Below are 17,581 nucleotides of genomic sequence, written 5' to 3'. Positions count from 1 at the left end.
TGGGCGCATGAGAATATTGATAGAGATTTTGAAAATATAATTTTTACTAATGAATGTTCTATATGGGCACGTTCTGTTCTCATGCGAGCCTGGTCAACATCCCCCAATAGGCTTGTTCAGTGGACCGTAAAACATGGAATAAAGGTGCATCTTTGGGGCTGCTTCTCAGAGCAGGGATTTGGCACTTTGTACCTCTTTACTGACAACCTAAATGCCGAGAAAATGATAAAAATCTACAAAAAGGCTTTAGTGCCATCTGCCAAACGATGGTTCATCAGAAAAAAGGAAGATTGGATTCTGCAGGAGGACAACGATCCTAAACACCGCAGCAAGCTCTGTAATCAGTGGAAAACTCAATCTGGCATCGTTACATTGGATTGGCCGTCGCAGTCGCCCGATGCAAACTCTATTGAAAATGTGTGGGCATATATTAAACAGAAGCTTCGTGGAAGACGTACATACACTTTGAAGCAGTTGTCTTACGAAATTCGTCGGATCTGGAGATCTGCCACTAGAATACGCCGTCAAATTAGTAAAAAGCATACCTCGGAGATGCCAGGCAATTATCGATGCCGGTGGTGACTGGACATATTTTTGACCAAATTGCATCATTGTTTGTAATGTGTACAATGTATGTATATATAAATATGAAAGTTTCAGAAAACATTTTTTTAATAAATTAACACGGCCACGCTCTTACTTGACAGACTGTATATTACTACTTGCAGGTTTGTGCTCGGTTTAAGTTTGCTCCAACCGCATAAAACAATCAAAATACTTCCGCGTTAAATGTGCCCTGTTGAAGTAATTAAATTCACGCTCAAACTTCCGCCGCAAATCAAAGCGAACGGTCATTTACTTATCTGCGTTTAATTGAAATTGAACTTTACCGCAAGTACTTTTTTAAGTTGCCGGTTAAAATTAGTTGAAACCCTTTCTGATGTTGTGTTTTTATTTTGTTTTTGTTTTTGTTTTTTTGATTATAAGCCATATGGCGAGTGATCCCTTCATGCGAAGCTGCATTACCACTTCAAAGTTCATTGAAGCCAACTAAATTATATTTGCATAAAGCCTTTGCTGTTGGCGGGCCACTCGCATTACACGCTCTGTACTCGGCGCGCTACATCACTCATACGCACCGTTTTCCACCATTGAATTTGTCTGCACTTTTTTATGTACGAGTATGTTTGTGTTTGTATGCATATACAATGCAAGCACAACAATTGACGTCGGTCTCGTTGACACTTGAAATAAAAATTAAGTCTACTGTACAATGTGTTACTTAAATACACGCTGAGATATATGTAGTTACCCAGGCGTTTGTTTGATCAAAATTAAATTGGCTTTATTTGTGTTGTAGAATTGAAAAAATGGCGGACAACGATGTGTGAATAATAATAAAAACTAACGATTTAATACATTTGTATAAAAATTGAAAAATGTGTGAAGAACAAAAAAAACCCTAGTTTTTTTCTCATAATTTCAATATTATTATCTATCAACTATGTAAGTATGTATGCTATTCATCTAGCTATATTTTTATAAGTATAAGATATATTTATATGCTCCCGCCACTTTTACGATGTCAACAGTTATCTTGTTTTCAAATATTGTGCTCAAAATATGTTTTTGAAATGCTCTTTGCTGGCTACCCTCTTATTATTCTTATCAAAATTATCAACAGATGCACCGCTGTTGCGCTTTTAATGCGCTTGGACCGAAGTAATTTTAATGTGTTACGAAGGGTCAACTGTTTTCACATGCCTCAAGTACTTCAAGTACCTACACGTAAATATAAATATTTACCTACGGTCACATAGAATTATACAGCGCTTATGTGAACTCATGGAGCACACCGAAACCATGATGAAATATGTGATTAGTTGCACTTGTGACAGGAAATTAGCTACACCTGTTAGGCTACCACTGCGGTTAATAAGACATGCCATTCATTGCGTTCGATTGATTTTATGCTTACATTTACAATCTATTTATGTATATTCAAGTATATTCTATTTAAGGTCTCTAGGCGAATCGCTGTCAGCAAATCAGCCTTTGGAGCAAATACAGCGACTTTGGTGATCTGTGCATAATGGGGCTCTAAGAACCATCCTAATTTCTGCACTGGAAGGATTACGCTGCCGAACACCTATGGACATTGCAGTGGAAAGCTCTGCAGCAAACTGGGCTGTAAGATTTACGGCGTTAGATGAATTTTCCACAAGTAACATCGGCCAAAACTCAAAAATTAGAGAGTAGGGAGGTAAATAGATATCATTTCCTAGCGCGTTAGTTGGGGAAGATTAAAACCTAGTCAGACTAAAAGACAGTTGATCGTGCAGCAGCCTGCGACTCACCAGCGGAAGTTACAACATCTACATGGACGAAAGAAAAATGGCTAATGAAGTTGGAGCCGGTATATATGGCTCGGAACTGGATTTCAGACAACCCTTTCTTCCCGAATACTGCAGAAACTTCCAGGCGAAAGTCTTTATGGTCAGAAATTGCTAACAACGTAGCACCCAACATAAAGGAAATATATACGTCGATAGCCAGGCGCAAATTAAATCTCGGATCGTATTAAATCCGATAATGTTCTTAGAAACAGGAATGCAGTAGATGAAGCGGCTATTGGGTTTCAGGCCACAAAGAAAGTCCAGGAAACAAATTAGTTGCCATTCATCTGGCTACCGAACCAATACAGGAAATATGGAAGTCGATAAAAAACCATAAACACTGAAATTTCCGAAAGGGCTGACGGACAGATTAGGGTGAATATAAAGTGCCTTAAGAACATGCAGGGTCGCCAAGATCACAGTTTCTAGAACTTCGAACCTTCATTACTAAAGACCAGAAGGTCTATGTAAGGCGAAACAGCCGGTCAGTATAACCTTAACCTAACCTAAAGGCATACATAAATTCTAATATTTTTTATCTTTAAACTGGTATGTAATAGGTATTTCAAAATAGACAGCAATAAATTTGGGTAAACCTTGCCATTTTCAATTATAATATTAAAAGTTACTAGAAAATGTTTCTACCCGGAAAAATAAAATCAATATTCATCCATAATATGTCGAAAGCTTTTCAATATTATTCCAAAATAATATGTTTTAGGAAACCTGGGTCTATTCCGAAAGGCTAACAGATTCTATGATAACATTTTCTCTTATAGGTTACCGAGGACGGCTAGTAAAAAATCATTAAAACACTTCAGTTGACCCTTTTGCAAGGTACATTTCTAAAAGTTTAAAAGCTTATGTGATGTTCGAAAAAAGGTTAACTATGCCTAGCAATGATGAGGTCCGCATCGCTATAAAGCGGCTTAACAAAGCGGCAGGCGGATATGGTCTATTAGCGAAAGTGTTCAAGGCTCATATGCTAATATGGCATGACGAAAGCATGTCTCACGATTTAAATTTATTTATATTGCGTCCTGTCTTTATATAAGGAGGCCGAGGATCTGAGCAAACTACTAAGGGATCAGCCTGAGGCTCATCGCGACTTTGTCATCATCATCATTATCAGTGAAGCTTTAAGTCTGGTCAATGAAAAATCTGTTTGGCGGTTAAAAAGAAATATACGTCGGCAGTAGGATGTGATGGAGAATGCGTTAGTAGCTGGGTACTATATTTTGGAAGCAGTCAAAGACTTCGTTTATCTTCGCGCCATCATCAATAGCAATAATGGTGCCAGCATGGAGATACAGCGAAGGAAAACATTTACGAATCGCCGCTTTATGGACACATTAGGCAATTAGAATGTAGGGCCCTCTCTTGGCAAAGGTAACCGTGATTCAGTGCGCCGCAGAAGCCTGGAAATATCAAAATGTAATGATTTGGCGCCTGCAGTCTTCGGCAGAAAACTCCTTCTCTAAATGTGTTGATCATGTTGCGAGGTTGGGTGATGTAGCAGCGAAAAATGTTTTCGATGTAAGAGTCGGTGATAAAAGACCTAAAGAGCTTGAGAGGTTTAAGAGCCTATAAAAAAGAAAAAAAAAGCTTTGCCATGAAGACAACCCAAGTCAGAAACATTCAAGCATGCTTTCATCCCAGTGTTAGAAAAACAGACTGGGGGACCAACAGTTATAATCAAAACAGTAGCTTCAGTCTTTATCTAGAAGATGTGCAGACTTAATCATGTCCTCAGACCCGAGTCCATAGCGTTGAAAGTCCAACTGTTAATGGTTCGAAAAAGCTCGCCCGAATTTTTAACGAAAGTCACATAAAATTCATTAAATTGAGAGCTGGCAATACTTGATTAAAGAACCTTTTGAATGCAATAGTTCGGCTGATCGGGGATGACAGTGGACATCTTGATATGTTCCTCATGTTACCTATACATATGGGTCAGCGTCATTTTTATCAAGGATAATAGCAAACTTCTCTTCAAGAAACCTGTCGAATCTCGAATACCTGAACCAGAACTATCCTCTCGATTCATCAAGTGGGCATCCTCATATGAAGATTGCTAGAACTTTGCCAAAATCTCACTGTGAGTGACCTTCTGGAAGTTATTTCACAAATTATGGCATATGTAGGGCACGAGTTTCCTTACAAGATGACAGCCGAACAGACTGTTTTCTGAAGTTGACGTAAATGGCCACTCCTATTTCCTTAACCTTAAAAAGGGTTTACATTGCCATAACAACAGCAAGAACTATATCTTTGAGAGTTACAATATGCAATCATCTCACAAGTATTTAAGCTTTCAAGTACTTTTCGAAAAGCGGTACTATAATTATGCTTCTATTGTGTTACCGGAAATCAGTTTCCAGAAGAATACAAGAGGCCAACTATAGGCAAAAGCGAAACAGCATCAACGAAAACCTTCATTGCTTTCAATTTCTAATACAACCAATGTCTTACTAAGAAAAGGAGCTAAAACTGTGCTATATGAAGTTATCTAGTATATATGTATGTGAAACATATGTGACAAAAGCACTCGTAGCTGCTATTAATATAATGACATAAGTTGACAATTCACTTAAAAAAAGCGAAAAGTTTTGCTTCTCCTAATAAGTTCTCACCGACGAGTCGCAAATATTTCATGTGTGGTGGCTTCTACGGTCTTTAACTAAGCAGCGTTGGTTGAAATTGAATTGCTCGTATTAGCGGATGACAAGCGTTGAATCCATGAGAGCGTCAATTAATTTCCGGTGAAATTTTCTTACAAACAAATAACTACAAACTATAGCAGTTTGTGGGGAAAGTATTTTTTTATTAACGATACGAAATAATATTTGATTATTTCAGGGGGTGTGAGTATGGGTGTGCGAGAAACTGTTGTAAAGATGACAAACGATGGAGGCGCTGGATGAATGAGTTTCTGCAAAGATTGCGCAAAGCATAGATATTACCGCTAGAAAGCTTATGCATATATATGTATGTGTGTGTTTGTATGTGCGTATGTATTTTGTACATGTGTGCTTGTCAATTTAACTTTTGTTAGTGCGAGGAAAGTTATTGTAAGCAGAGTCACACTTGACTGCCGTCTTATTGTTTCAAATGAGAATCTGTGAAGAAGCACAGCCATCGAAATATAAATATGTAAGTATTTGTGTGTGTGGCACAAAGCGTTGCTGACTCAAGTTAAGCTATGTATTTGGCTGACATTTCGTCATGGTTTCTGATTTTAATTTCCTTCTTGGAGAATCCAAGTCAATAATTCAAAGTTCGTTGATGCGTGGAAGTTGAATATATAAATCGTGTAAGCTCGTGCACTCGCCAAGCTAATGTAGTTAAAATGCACTAATTTAACGGTATTTAAGTTTTACATATAAATACTTGTATACTTGCTGCGTGAGTGTAACTATATATGTATGTGTGGGTATGTAAGTCCACACTGTGGTCTGACAATTTGTCACATTTGTCGCACTTGTTGTTGTTGCGTCAAATCTTTACACCGGCATCGGAGAAAACATGAGCGGAAGCAGCTATGCATACTAACTAAAAGCGTTTGCTGACTGGCTGTCCTCAAGTGCAAGGGCCGCACTTTGGCTGCAGCAGCTTGGCGACCCAACCACTGCGGCAAAAATCGTATTTGATATGCACCGAAGGTGACATTTGATTTGTTGCATTCCTAATGACACTTGTCCGTCATCCGCTTCCGCCCGCTTTAACTCCACTTAACTCCCGCTCAACCGACGTTAGCAAATTCCATCCGTTTGAGATACCAAACTCGCAGACGCGCAGGCCTCTTGTGTGCGATTTATGTTAAATTTAGCTGCAAAGCTGCGACGAACTGTCATGAATGTTCGTGCTTTAAGAATACAATTGCGAAGACTTGTGACTAATGTGGTGCTTTCATACATACATACCAGTGTATCCGGCTGTAAGATCTAATGTAAGGAGAAATTATTGCCTTGTGACACAGAAGTGGCAGAGTTTCTGAAGAGGCCTTGCAAATAAGTGTTATCATTAAGCTGGAGATATACACATTTATTTATTTTTTTTGGCAAACAGATCTCTTTTGCAGATAAATTGCAGTGGTGGATTGTGTGTTCAATTCTGAAGTTGCTGAGTTCTCATTTTTAGATGATTGTATAGTACTATCTCTTCAGGTAATGTTAACTTTTCACAGATATTTCTTTCATGTATCATCAAGACATACCCCTCAGCTGGGAGGAGCAGCTCGGTCAAACATTTTTTAAAGTGTGAGTATCGAAAGAAAAGTATTATAATGATCGCCGAAGCTTATTTAGCCACATTCGTCATCAGCTTTTCTATTCTCGTATTACAATTTCTCGTCAGAGCATATGCTAAGAAGCTGAGAAACCGTACATACATAGATACATTGGCTGCCGAAAGGAGACTGTAGATATACTGCTTTCCATGATACAAGGGCGTTCCGGGAAACGAATTAGCTGATGAGATTGCCAAGAGTGATAATCGCATGACTACAGAATCAGCGTATGAAATACGCATGTCGTTAAAAACGATTCACAACGAAGTTTCCAGAAAGAGCTTACATACAAACGGATAAGGGTGAAATAGAATGCCTTAGAGCTGTGTATGATTGCCAAGATCATGTGCAAGAGAACGAAAAGAAAACACGCATTATTGAAAAAGGGGTAAAGTCATGAAAATCCGGTAGTGCTTGAAGTCAACTTTAGTGAATGCTCTTTAAACCATATATATGGTATACTAAATGTGTTTGAATACGATATTTAATATTGATTAATCCTATACCGATATTTAATTTTGAGCTCTCAACCCGGAGGGTCACCATATTAAACATTGGAAGAAGTAGAGCTCATGGAATCTATGGGGGTCACTTTAACATTCAAAAGCGAAAAATTGTGTGTAAGGTCAATTGATGGAAAGAGATGTTGAAATATGAATTTGCATGTCAACAATCCTGATTAAAGGCTAAAAAGAATCGGATTACATCACTGGTGATGTTTACGGATCAGTTACGACAATCCTTAACGCAAAGTCATATGTGAAATCTGGCGAAGCAACCAATGATGATCACCAAATAAAGCCGGAATATCCATGATGTTATGAAAGTTATGCTTTGTATTTGGCGGTGGGATCGGAAGGCCGTGGGTCGTATGGGCTTCTAAGACCAGAATGTAACCATTAATCAGGAACACTACGGATAAAAACTCATAAGAAATTTGAAGACAGGGATTACTGAAAAACTCCGGAATTTGCGAAGACAATTTTTCTAAGCTGACAATGCTCAGTCTCATATTGCAAGACCAGTTGAATAATGGAAAATAGAAAATTTAAAGGTTTATTTCATTCGTCTTATAGCCCAGACATGTGACTATTTATTACCATCGATGAAGAATGCCCCTATGGAGTACACGTTTCATATCATGATAGGGTATCAAAACTGACTTTATACATTCTTCAGTGAAGCCGACGCAAGTTCTTTTGTGATGGAAACTACAAATTGCCAGAAAGATGGGAAAATGCTATAGGCTCAGATGAGCAATATTTTAAATAATACTATTGTATATGTAGTTTATTCCATAAAGAATAATGTCGTTGTCTAGAAATATTGAATATACTGAAACAGCATTACATCAATAGGCCGCCAACGAAATGAAGAAAATGACCACGAACGATTTGAAAGACTACATTCGTCTCTTGTAGTCTTCTCTAAGTTTGACTTAATTTTAAATATGAAACAAGTAAGAAAGGACAAAGTTCGGGTGCAACCGAACATTGTTTTTGTTTGCAACTTGCAGGAATCAAAGCCTGAGGAAATACCTTACGATGTAAAAAAGTCAACCAGAGAGATCGGAATCTAAAAATTAACAATTTTATATATATTTGTATGTATGTGATTATACAAAATCAGCCGGATGTTTGAAAGTCTTGGTAAGGGTTATATGGGGCTAGGTCAGAGTGTTCGCCCAATTGTATCCATTTTAAGCACTATGACATACTATTATAGAGTAAAAATACATTCTGAAATTTTCATTGAGATAACTCAAATATTGGTCGATATATCCAGCAAAAAGTCATCAGGAAGTTCGAAAATCTTTTTATTAAGTATATGATGGCTCGGGGAAGTATTGATCCGACTCCACCCAATTTGGATACACAGAACTAGTACTGCAGGAAAACGATTCTGTCTGATTTTCTATTGTATATCTCAGACATTGACCGATATTTTCGAACAAAAGTCACCTAAAGGTGCAGGGGTCTACATATTCGGTACCTAAGGTCGTAAACAGGTTTTTTTGGAAGGGAACAATTTTTGGTCGTAAGGTGGCATACACTAAAGGCATTATTCGTGCAAATTTTAATCCAGTTATATTAATTTCCTCTTGATTTGTGTACTGGAAACTTGTTTTTGTCCGATTTCACTCATTTTCACAGGGTGACATAGGAATATGAAAAGAATGCCACATACAAAATCGGTCCAGCCGGGCCCAAAGATATGAGATTTCAGCAAAAGTGGGGAGCCTAAATTTTTACGTTTCTGGCGCATTTAGTTTTTGATTTATCGCGCTTTTAGTAATTTTTTAACAGTACCGTTATATGGGAAGTAAACGGGGTTTTCATCCGATTTCACCCATTTTCACACTGCTGGTAGAGGTGTTTATAAGATTTGTACTCAGCAAAGATGGTTGTTGTAGCTTAAGTGGTTTAAGGACGACAGGCATTAAACGTGTTAGGGGCGGGGCCACTTTTTCAAAATTTGTATCCACAGATGCGCTTTACTACTGCGATCCTCTGTGTCAAATTACAGTTCTATATCTCAACTTAGTGTTTAGTTATGGCACTTTATAGGTTTTCGGGTAATGGCATTTTGTGGGCGTGGCACTGGTCCGATTACGCCCATCTACGAACTCGTTATTTTTGTTGTACTTAGGAACCTGTGTACCTGCTTCATCAAGATTTTTACTCAAGTTACAGCTTGCGCGGAAGGACGGACGGTCAGACAGAGAGTCAACCGGATTTCAACTTTTCTCGTCATCCTGACCAATTATATATATATATATATAACCCTATATCTATCTCGTTTAGTTTTCCGTGATACCTACTACCATTAGGTGAGCAAAATTCTGTAGCAACTGGTTGCAAGAGTATAAAAATTGAGCATCTTTGCAATATGTACTATCAGAGATTTTGCATTAACTGTCTATTAACTGTTGGAATACCCTGTTCTGAAAGGTTTAATATTGCTTAGGATGCGATTCGAATGTGCCTAAACAGGCTTTCTGACGCGCGTTGTACGGACAGCGACTGGTATGTTTCTTAAAGCTTTTATTTTTTCAATAATCTAAAAGTGTTAGCAATACCGACTTCTAAACATAAAATCATAAATGACTATATAATTTTATTTCTATCTCTTATTCAAGTCTTCAAAATTAAAGCAAAACCAGTTGAATAAAGCATATATCTCTAGACACAATTTCGTATAAATACTCAGAACTCTCTGTAGGTAACTAAACAAATTATTCAACGCATACGAGCGACAGAAACGTGACAAATCTATGTTTCGTAGCATCTTCATGGATATTCAAATTATATTGCCAATCATTTGCAAAAGTGTAAATTGGGCATTTTGAAAAGCTGTTTCACCACAATTATTAATTAAATTGCGTGAAACCATAAATAACACACAGGAAGTTGACCAACTGATTTACTTTACTCATAAATCCACACACAACCGCACTTATTTATTACTTACCTTAGCGCTGAGCACAATCAGCGAGAGTGACAGGAAGACGGTCGCCTTCATTTTCTTGTTCACGGCGAAGCGGCGCTTTAGAATACGTAAGGACGAGCAAAGAAAAAAATTACAAGGATGCACGGCGGCAATCAGCGTTTATTGTTACGACGTGTTAAAAGCGTATAAATTGAGTTATCGAAAATCAGCAGTCCTGCCGGAGGGGAGTGGAAAATTATTATCTTTTTTACATATAAAATTCGGACATTATAACTGACCGAGCGCGGCACTTCACTTACTCGTTGCTCTTATGGGGCTTTGAGTACCCCTGCGTGGGTGACTCTGCTGCGTCCTGTGCTAAGAAGCTGGACAAGCGCTGCAGTGGCGGGCGTTAGGGAACGTGTTAGGTTTCTAAACTCTTACAACTTTTAAGTGCTCGGAAAATGATTGCAACGGCTGGTGGTAGAGTGTGGTGGAAAAGTTCAAAAATGAAAGCAATGTAATACGAGCGTGTGCCTAAGGAAGGAAATATGAAGGGAGTTAGTGTTGCGGAGGCGGGGCGTTAAAACTGCAATAACTTTATTAGTGAAAACTGACACCGAAATAAAAGCTGAGTTGGCACAAGTAGGCCAGTCGGTAAGCTGGCACACAGCCTATACCAAAATGTATGTACATATATTTTTATAAAATAAAATTAACTGAAAATCAAAAAAAAATAAAGCACTTTAAAAATTTGAAGAGAGCTCACTGTTCTGCAATGATTTACCGGCGTGCAATTTTTTTTTTCAAATTAAATTGATGTCACTTCACAATTTTCAAACGTAAGGCTTTTGAAAATTTTTTCAAACGAAAAACCGTTACAATACGCGTTTGCCGAAAAGTCACTGTTGAGTTGGCTAACTTTAGACGAGAACCGTTAACTTTGCCAACCGTCCGTACAATGAATGCGTTATCAGCGCGACATATCCTTTTATAGCGCCATCGGGAAGTATGCAAAACCGACGCCGTTGCCGAAGTTTGCGTTGTTGTCCGCTTTAACGACATAACTTTGTATGCATATGTGTGCACTTAACTGTTTTGTGGAGTTTTCACAACAGTTATTTGGCTAACGTATACAACACTTGTTGCCGTAGCGGCATTTATACAATATGTGGCACTTGTTTCGACTCTATGAGCTTGTTTGTATGGGTGTATATGGAGATTCAGATACGCAAGAATGTTTCTAAATTCATAAAAAAGGATTATTATAATGTGGCGACAGATGAAATACTAAAAAGAGTATGGCGGATAAAATACAAAAAATATTATAACTAAAAAAAATTAAAAAATATAAAAAAAAATCTAAAGTATTATAAATAATAAATAAATAAATGTTAAAAATGTTTTAATTTTAATTTTTTTGGAATTTTTGCTTACTCTTATAGTTACAAAACATATTTCTACCGGCTTTTAGCAAAAGCTCAGAAAAGCTCAAACTTTATTCTCCCCTACTGTGCTTTTCTATAAACTTCTACTCGCTGAGAATAGTTCGAGAGCTTTTAGAATTCTGGATTATAGCAGCCAACTGCACCGTTATTAGTACAGTTTATGTTATTACGCTCGAATTTTAGAGCTTTTTTAACCATACATAAATAGAGCAAGTTGTCGTGAAGATTTTCTGGTAGCCTCTTCCTATTTCAGAGACCCAGCTTTGTAGCTTAGATATTAGCCAAATTTCAATCACAGTTTCTCTAGCATTTATATTTTCGGAGAATAATTTTAACAATTACACGGTCCTAATATAGTTCCACAAACTCTACAAAACCTGGTAAGCCTTCTTTCTTAAGCTATGAGCTTTTAGATAAGTTGTATATTTATAGGAGTGGGCTAAAGTGTATACAAGTATGACTTCTGGTTCGCAACGAAGAACTCCAACAATTGCACATTTCAATGATGTTCTTAACTTAGCCGTACAACTTACCCCAGTGTCAAAACTCCATTATCATAGTCGAAATTCTTGAAACCAAAATGTAATCAAGAATGAGTTATTGTTATAACAAGTAATTGCCTATTCCAAATCTGCCAGGTCTTCTTATCGCATGCCTAAAATTTCTCAGAGTTAAAGTGACATCGGCTTGACGCGATAAAGTGAGTGATTATGCAATTATAGTATATATAATTAGTATTCTTAAAAAAATGTATACATTTTTTAGTATGAATTTTTAGATAAAACTTCGTAGTTCAGTTTCTAACAAAATTTGTTAATTTTTCTTTAATTATCTTTTTATTTCACAAAACTCAATGCACTCATATTTTTACTATAAAATTTATCAAATAAATTCATTTAAATACATTTACGAAGGTATATATTCACTTACTTAGCTTTAAAATATTATCGAAATCAAATCTAAAAAACTGCAAATCTTTAATTATTTCCTTAAGCCCAGTTCCTCGGTAACCGGTTGGGCTATAGCAAAGCTTGCCACCTGCCTTGGATGATGTGGAGCATCGCCGCGGTCGTAATAGCCGTAATGTTCACCCGGCACATGGTAGAGGCCGTAATGTATGCCGCTATTGGCGACCTGTGGCAATGAATTGGAAGGATGAGAAAGCTACCAATCAAATTCTTATTAATTGTTTTTTCTTAGCGGAATGAAAATTATAAATAATAAAGTAAAAATAAGTACATACATATGTATGCTCTAAAGAAAATTGTGAAAAATTAATTGGAAATCAAATCGTTTCACCTTTTTGAGGCCATTTATGGAAGCTAATAACAGCGCCATTTTCGCCAAAAGCAAAGCTTTACCACTCACAATGGAGAGCATCTGAAAGCCCATGGGCACAAGCACAGCGCCCAAAGCGGTGACACCGAACATCATCGTTATCATCATGTTGTAGCGTTGACGGCGATGGCGCGCGGTGCCCAATTCGTTGGCCAGCAACTTCTTATTATTCGCTATGAAGGGATACACATGAAACACATACACACTCACAAGATTTTCACTACAATTTCAACTGACCGTCCTTTTCTAAAGCGTGCATGTAAGCGTCGGTTAGCTCCCGCAAGTTCACTTGCAAAAAATGTGTGCTGAGCGTTTGTGCCAGCCGCATGGCGAGTTGATCGAACCAGGTGAGATGTTGTAGATCCTTGCGCTCATAATACACGCTGATACTCTTCGGCTCCCTAAGAGGAAAGGAAAATAAATACACACATATGTATATGGGCTTTGTACATGTGTGATATTTTAATTTTGTTTTACGTTTCGTTTGTTATATTCGACGGCGTTGTGAGCGCGCGTACCAGACGTATCCCGGGCCACAGGGCTATAACATTGGAGGACAGCATGTCATCGAATACGCGTACACTACTCGTTTTAAAGCAGTTCCATATAGAGTCGCTCGTTTGCTGCACATTTTCATTAACATTAAAATCTCTCTTTGTTTGTTTTTGTACTTCGTGTTCTCACCTGCACGCAGTCCTTGATGTGCTGCCGCAAGTGCTTCATCTCTTGCACCCACATAATGCGCTCAGTGTGTATCGCTTCATTGGAGTGTATCGCTTCATTGGATCCATCAATTTCGGCACTAAGTTTGTGATTTTTATGCAAAGTTAACTGGAAGGATCCCCCTTTTACACTTGTAAGCCATATAACCCCGAGCAGTAGTGCACACCACAACAAATTTGACTTAAAGGACATTTTTTTAATTCTTTATATAATTTTTTCTTTATTATTTCATTCACTTCCTCTTTAGTATCCTTTGTTTTAATCACAAATATATTCACACTCAGCTCTTCTGACCCGTAAGCTCGATTTTGCTATATTTTATGCACGCACTGCCACGACAACCGTCACTGAGAACTTCATTGCGCCGATGCGGCGTTATTTATATGCCATAGTGCACTACTTATGCCAGCTGAGTGACCACTTTCAGGTAGTTCATTTCATTAGCGAACACTATAATTATTCGGCTTCGCTGCATTGAACGTTGAATTGCGGTTTCGGTTCCAACGATGCATTCATACAACTACATATGTACATAAATACCTGTGTATGCAAGTAATAGGCGCAGAATTGTTACAAGTTTGGGCACCACTGCCTTGAACTTGGCTGTTATTTTGTTTTCATATACATATATTTTCATAGTTTCTGTTTACGTTGTTGACCCAATACGCCCATGACTTAGCGGAAAATTGTCATCAATGAGGTTGAAATCGAATGTAATCGATTCACGCATTAAGGAAAAAATGGGAAAAGATGGAAAAGGTTATTATAATAGTAATTATGATAGTCTTTAGACCATTTCAGCAACTGTTGAAAGGCGATTGAAGTTTATATTTATGTCTTTCGTCCTTTAGGCCTCAAGTAAAATAAATAAAATATGTTTCAAAGAAATACGAATGTCCTTATATGGGCAGACTATAGTAGTTATAGAAACATTTTTGCACAATTCTCAGCTTTTCAGTTCAACAGATTATAGACCAAAATCTACACTACCCCAAAGTAGTTTCGTGGTATGCTCCGTAGTGTTGGTTTTCTACGACCTGAGACATTGCACAAGTAAATCCTATAAAATATATACTATATACATACATACATATATGTGACCTGGTTTACGAAAAGGGAGCTAACGTGCGAAACAAATTATGACTTTTTGGATTCTATCACGCATCTCATCTCCCATCCAAATCAACTAAAAAGTGAAAAGTGATTTTTTGACACCTAAGCCCCCTTTCCGTAGACCAGGTCACATATATTAAATAATGTTGACGGTGAAAGGCAAATTTTTTCTAACGTGTTTTATAACTCAATGACAAAAATTGTCACTTATAATTAAAAAAATAAACTTCAATTTAGCGATGTCCATTTGAGTTTTGTTTTATAACGGGTGATCCAAGTAGGGGTTCTTTTATAAATAGTCTTTTTTTGACAGATCACATATTACGTCATTTTTTTCAGTATTGTTAGGCATTTGATAGTGGAAAGACTTACGCCCAAGCAACGTTTACAAGTCGTTAAATTTTAATACGAAAGTTCAAGTTCTATAAAGAATCGTCCCTCGTCTTGAGACCCAGCTTTCATTATTGGATAAAATTCGATACGGCGCCGTTCGCAGCAACTCGGACTGATGTATGGAATGCAGTTTATGTCAACATCCTAAATTGAAAGCGTACAAACTACAGTTTGTGTAAGAACTGAAGCCGCTTGACCTTACCAAGCGACGTCGTTCCGCTCAAAGAACTCTTAAAAAGTTCCAAGAAGATCCGACGTTTTCGAATCATATTTTTTTAGTGATGAGGCTCATTTCTGGCTGGATATGGGTATATGAACAAGCAAAATTGCCGCATTGGGGACGAAAAGCAACATGAAGAGATTCGAGAGCTGCCATTTCATGCAGAAAAACCAACAGTTTGGTGTGATTTCATCTGGAATTATCGGTACTTATTTCTTCAAAAATGATACCGGTGAGAATCTAATGTCTTTGGCGACCGTTACCAAGCCTTGATAACCGACTATTTGATGCCTGAAATTGAAGCTCGTGATCTCGCCGACATTTGGTTTTATCAAGACGTCCAACACATCGTATCAATCAATGCATTTATTCAGAGAACACTTCGGTGAGCAAATAATTTCACGTTCTATAGTATATAATTTTTTTAATTTTGTACTCTCATTTCAGTTTGCAGAATAAATTTGGAATAAGATATGAGAGTAATAGGACTTCACCCACGGTTTTAAGGACCTTAAGGAGTTATATGGGTTTCCTTGAGCAAAATACGGGATATTTTCAATATTTTTTGTTTAATATAAAAAATTAGGTGTTTTATTCAAACGTTTTCTTATACCAAAGATAGATACTTTACAAAGATTTTATGAAATTTGGAAAGAAAAATATTCAAAACTCGGGCATTACCACGTCATTTTCGGCAGAACCTCGGAAAACAGGTGCCTCCGCATTGACAGCTGAGCTTTTTACAGGATCACCGAAAATAGAATAGAAGTCATTTGTTTTTTATTAAAACAAAATGTGAAATTTCTATTTTTGAAATAATTTTTTTTAACCAAAAAAAATGCAAACTCTGCTGAAAATTTCTCGACGGTTTTTGTTTCTTGAATAGCTCTAATTCGTTCAAGATCTTGTAAACTTGTAAACTATAGTAAACCATATGTATATATATATGTATATACGTGACCTGGTCTACGAAAAGGGAGCTAACGTGCGAAAACTAGTTTTCTGGGAAAAGCTATTAAAAATAATCGTCAGTTTCTCGTTATCTCATTAATTGTTCTCCTTTTTTTTGACACCTAAGCCCCCTTTCCGTAGACCAGGTCACATATAGAGAACTTATATAAAATTGCCTATAAAACTAGCCTCGAGCTATAACTATTACTCGGATCAACTTGAAAATTTAGAAAAATATTTTAGAGATGGTATAGAACTAAATAAATTAAAAACAAGAAAAAACGTTAACTTCGATTGCACCGAAGCTAAATACCCTTCACAGGTGCATTTCTGTTAGTAACTATGTGTTCAGTTTGTAGGGAAGCTATATGCTATAGTAATCCGTTCTAAACAAGTTTTTTAGAGATTACATTGTTGCCTTAGAAAATAACATACATATGTCAAGTTTCGTAAATATATCTTGTCAAATGTGAAAGTTTTCCATACAAGCGTTTGATTCCGATCGTTCAGTTTGTATGGCAGCTATGTATATGTTATAGTGGCCCGATATCGGCCGTTCCGGCAAATGAGCAGCTTCTTGAAGAGAAAACGACGTTTGCAAAATTTCAAAAAGATATCTTAAAAACTGAGAGACTAGTTCGTATATATACAGACAGACGGACAGACGGACAGATAGACAGACAGACGGACAGACGGACATGGCTAAATCGACTCAGCTCTACATACTGATCATTTATATATACACTTTATTGGGTCTCCGACGATTCCTTCTGGGTGTTACAAACTTCGTGACAAACTTAATGTACCCTGTTCAGGGTATAAAAAGTACAATGTAAACTTTTTAACACCAACAACAACGTCAGCCTCGAAATCCAACAGAGACTAACTCTTGCCAACCTGGCTACACTTCGAATCTCCAATTGACGCCAAACAGAAAAGGTAGAACGACTGGCGCTCTGTTGTATACTCGGCTAAGCGGTATCTATGCAAATGAAGAAGAAGAATATAACTTTTGAAAAAGAACCTCTTTAAGTGAAAGTAACTTGTTTTCTGTTTTTAAAATGTTTTGCATTTGCTCTAATAAATTATTTTATTCTTTATTTATTTTTCCAGTTTTAATTTAATAAATTTTCTATTTCATATTATATATGTCTATATGTATATATATTTATTTGATTTATAACAATTTATTGAAGTTTTAAAGAACTTCTTAAAAGAGTGCAAAGTTCGTATAATTTTCTAATCTGTGATTTATTTCTATTTATGTTTCATTATTTATTAG

At 37.0% G+C, this 17,581-nt stretch overlaps 2 protein-coding genes across 6 annotated transcripts in view; both read right to left on the bottom strand.

Annotated features, from left to right (window-relative positions):
• Window positions 1-11,059, bottom strand: part of LOC120766647 (corticotropin-releasing factor-binding protein) — a 38,213-nt gene extending 27,154 nt beyond the window's left edge. Inside the window, exons 1-3 of one of the 5 annotated variants that reach the window (XM_040092275.1) lie at window positions 10,883-11,059; window positions 10,413-10,650; window positions 10,156-10,348 (exon numbers count right to left, since the gene is read on the bottom strand). In XM_040092275.1, the coding sequence (XP_039948209.1) occupies window positions 10,156-10,206 (51 nt within the window). In that variant the 5' untranslated portion in view covers window positions 10,207-10,348; window positions 10,413-10,650; window positions 10,883-11,059. The remainder of the gene's footprint in view (window positions 1-10,155; window positions 10,349-10,412; window positions 10,651-10,882) is intronic. The other 4 variants (XM_040092271.1, XM_040092273.1, XM_040092272.1 and 1 more) reach the window with 4 other exon arrangements.
• Window positions 11,060-12,542: 1,483 nt separating this feature from the next.
• LOC120766905 lies at window positions 12,543-13,814 on the bottom strand. The gene is made up of 5 exons (XM_040092655.1): window positions 13,584-13,814; window positions 13,377-13,522; window positions 13,137-13,300; window positions 12,861-13,072; window positions 12,543-12,725 (listed from the first exon to the last, which is right to left on the bottom strand). Exons 1-5 carry the CDS (start codon window positions 13,812-13,814, stop codon window positions 12,543-12,545), a joined length of 936 nt encoding a protein of 311 aa, XP_039948589.1.
• Window positions 13,815-17,581: the final 3,767 nt, after the last annotated feature.

This window comes from Bactrocera tryoni, chromosome 1 (assembly GCF_016617805.1).
Source record: "Bactrocera tryoni isolate S06 chromosome 1, CSIRO_BtryS06_freeze2, whole genome shotgun sequence".
NCBI classification, from domain to species: Eukaryota; Metazoa; Arthropoda; class Insecta; order Diptera; family Tephritidae; genus Bactrocera; species Bactrocera tryoni.
This window is presented reverse-complemented; position numbering and strand designations above follow the sequence as displayed.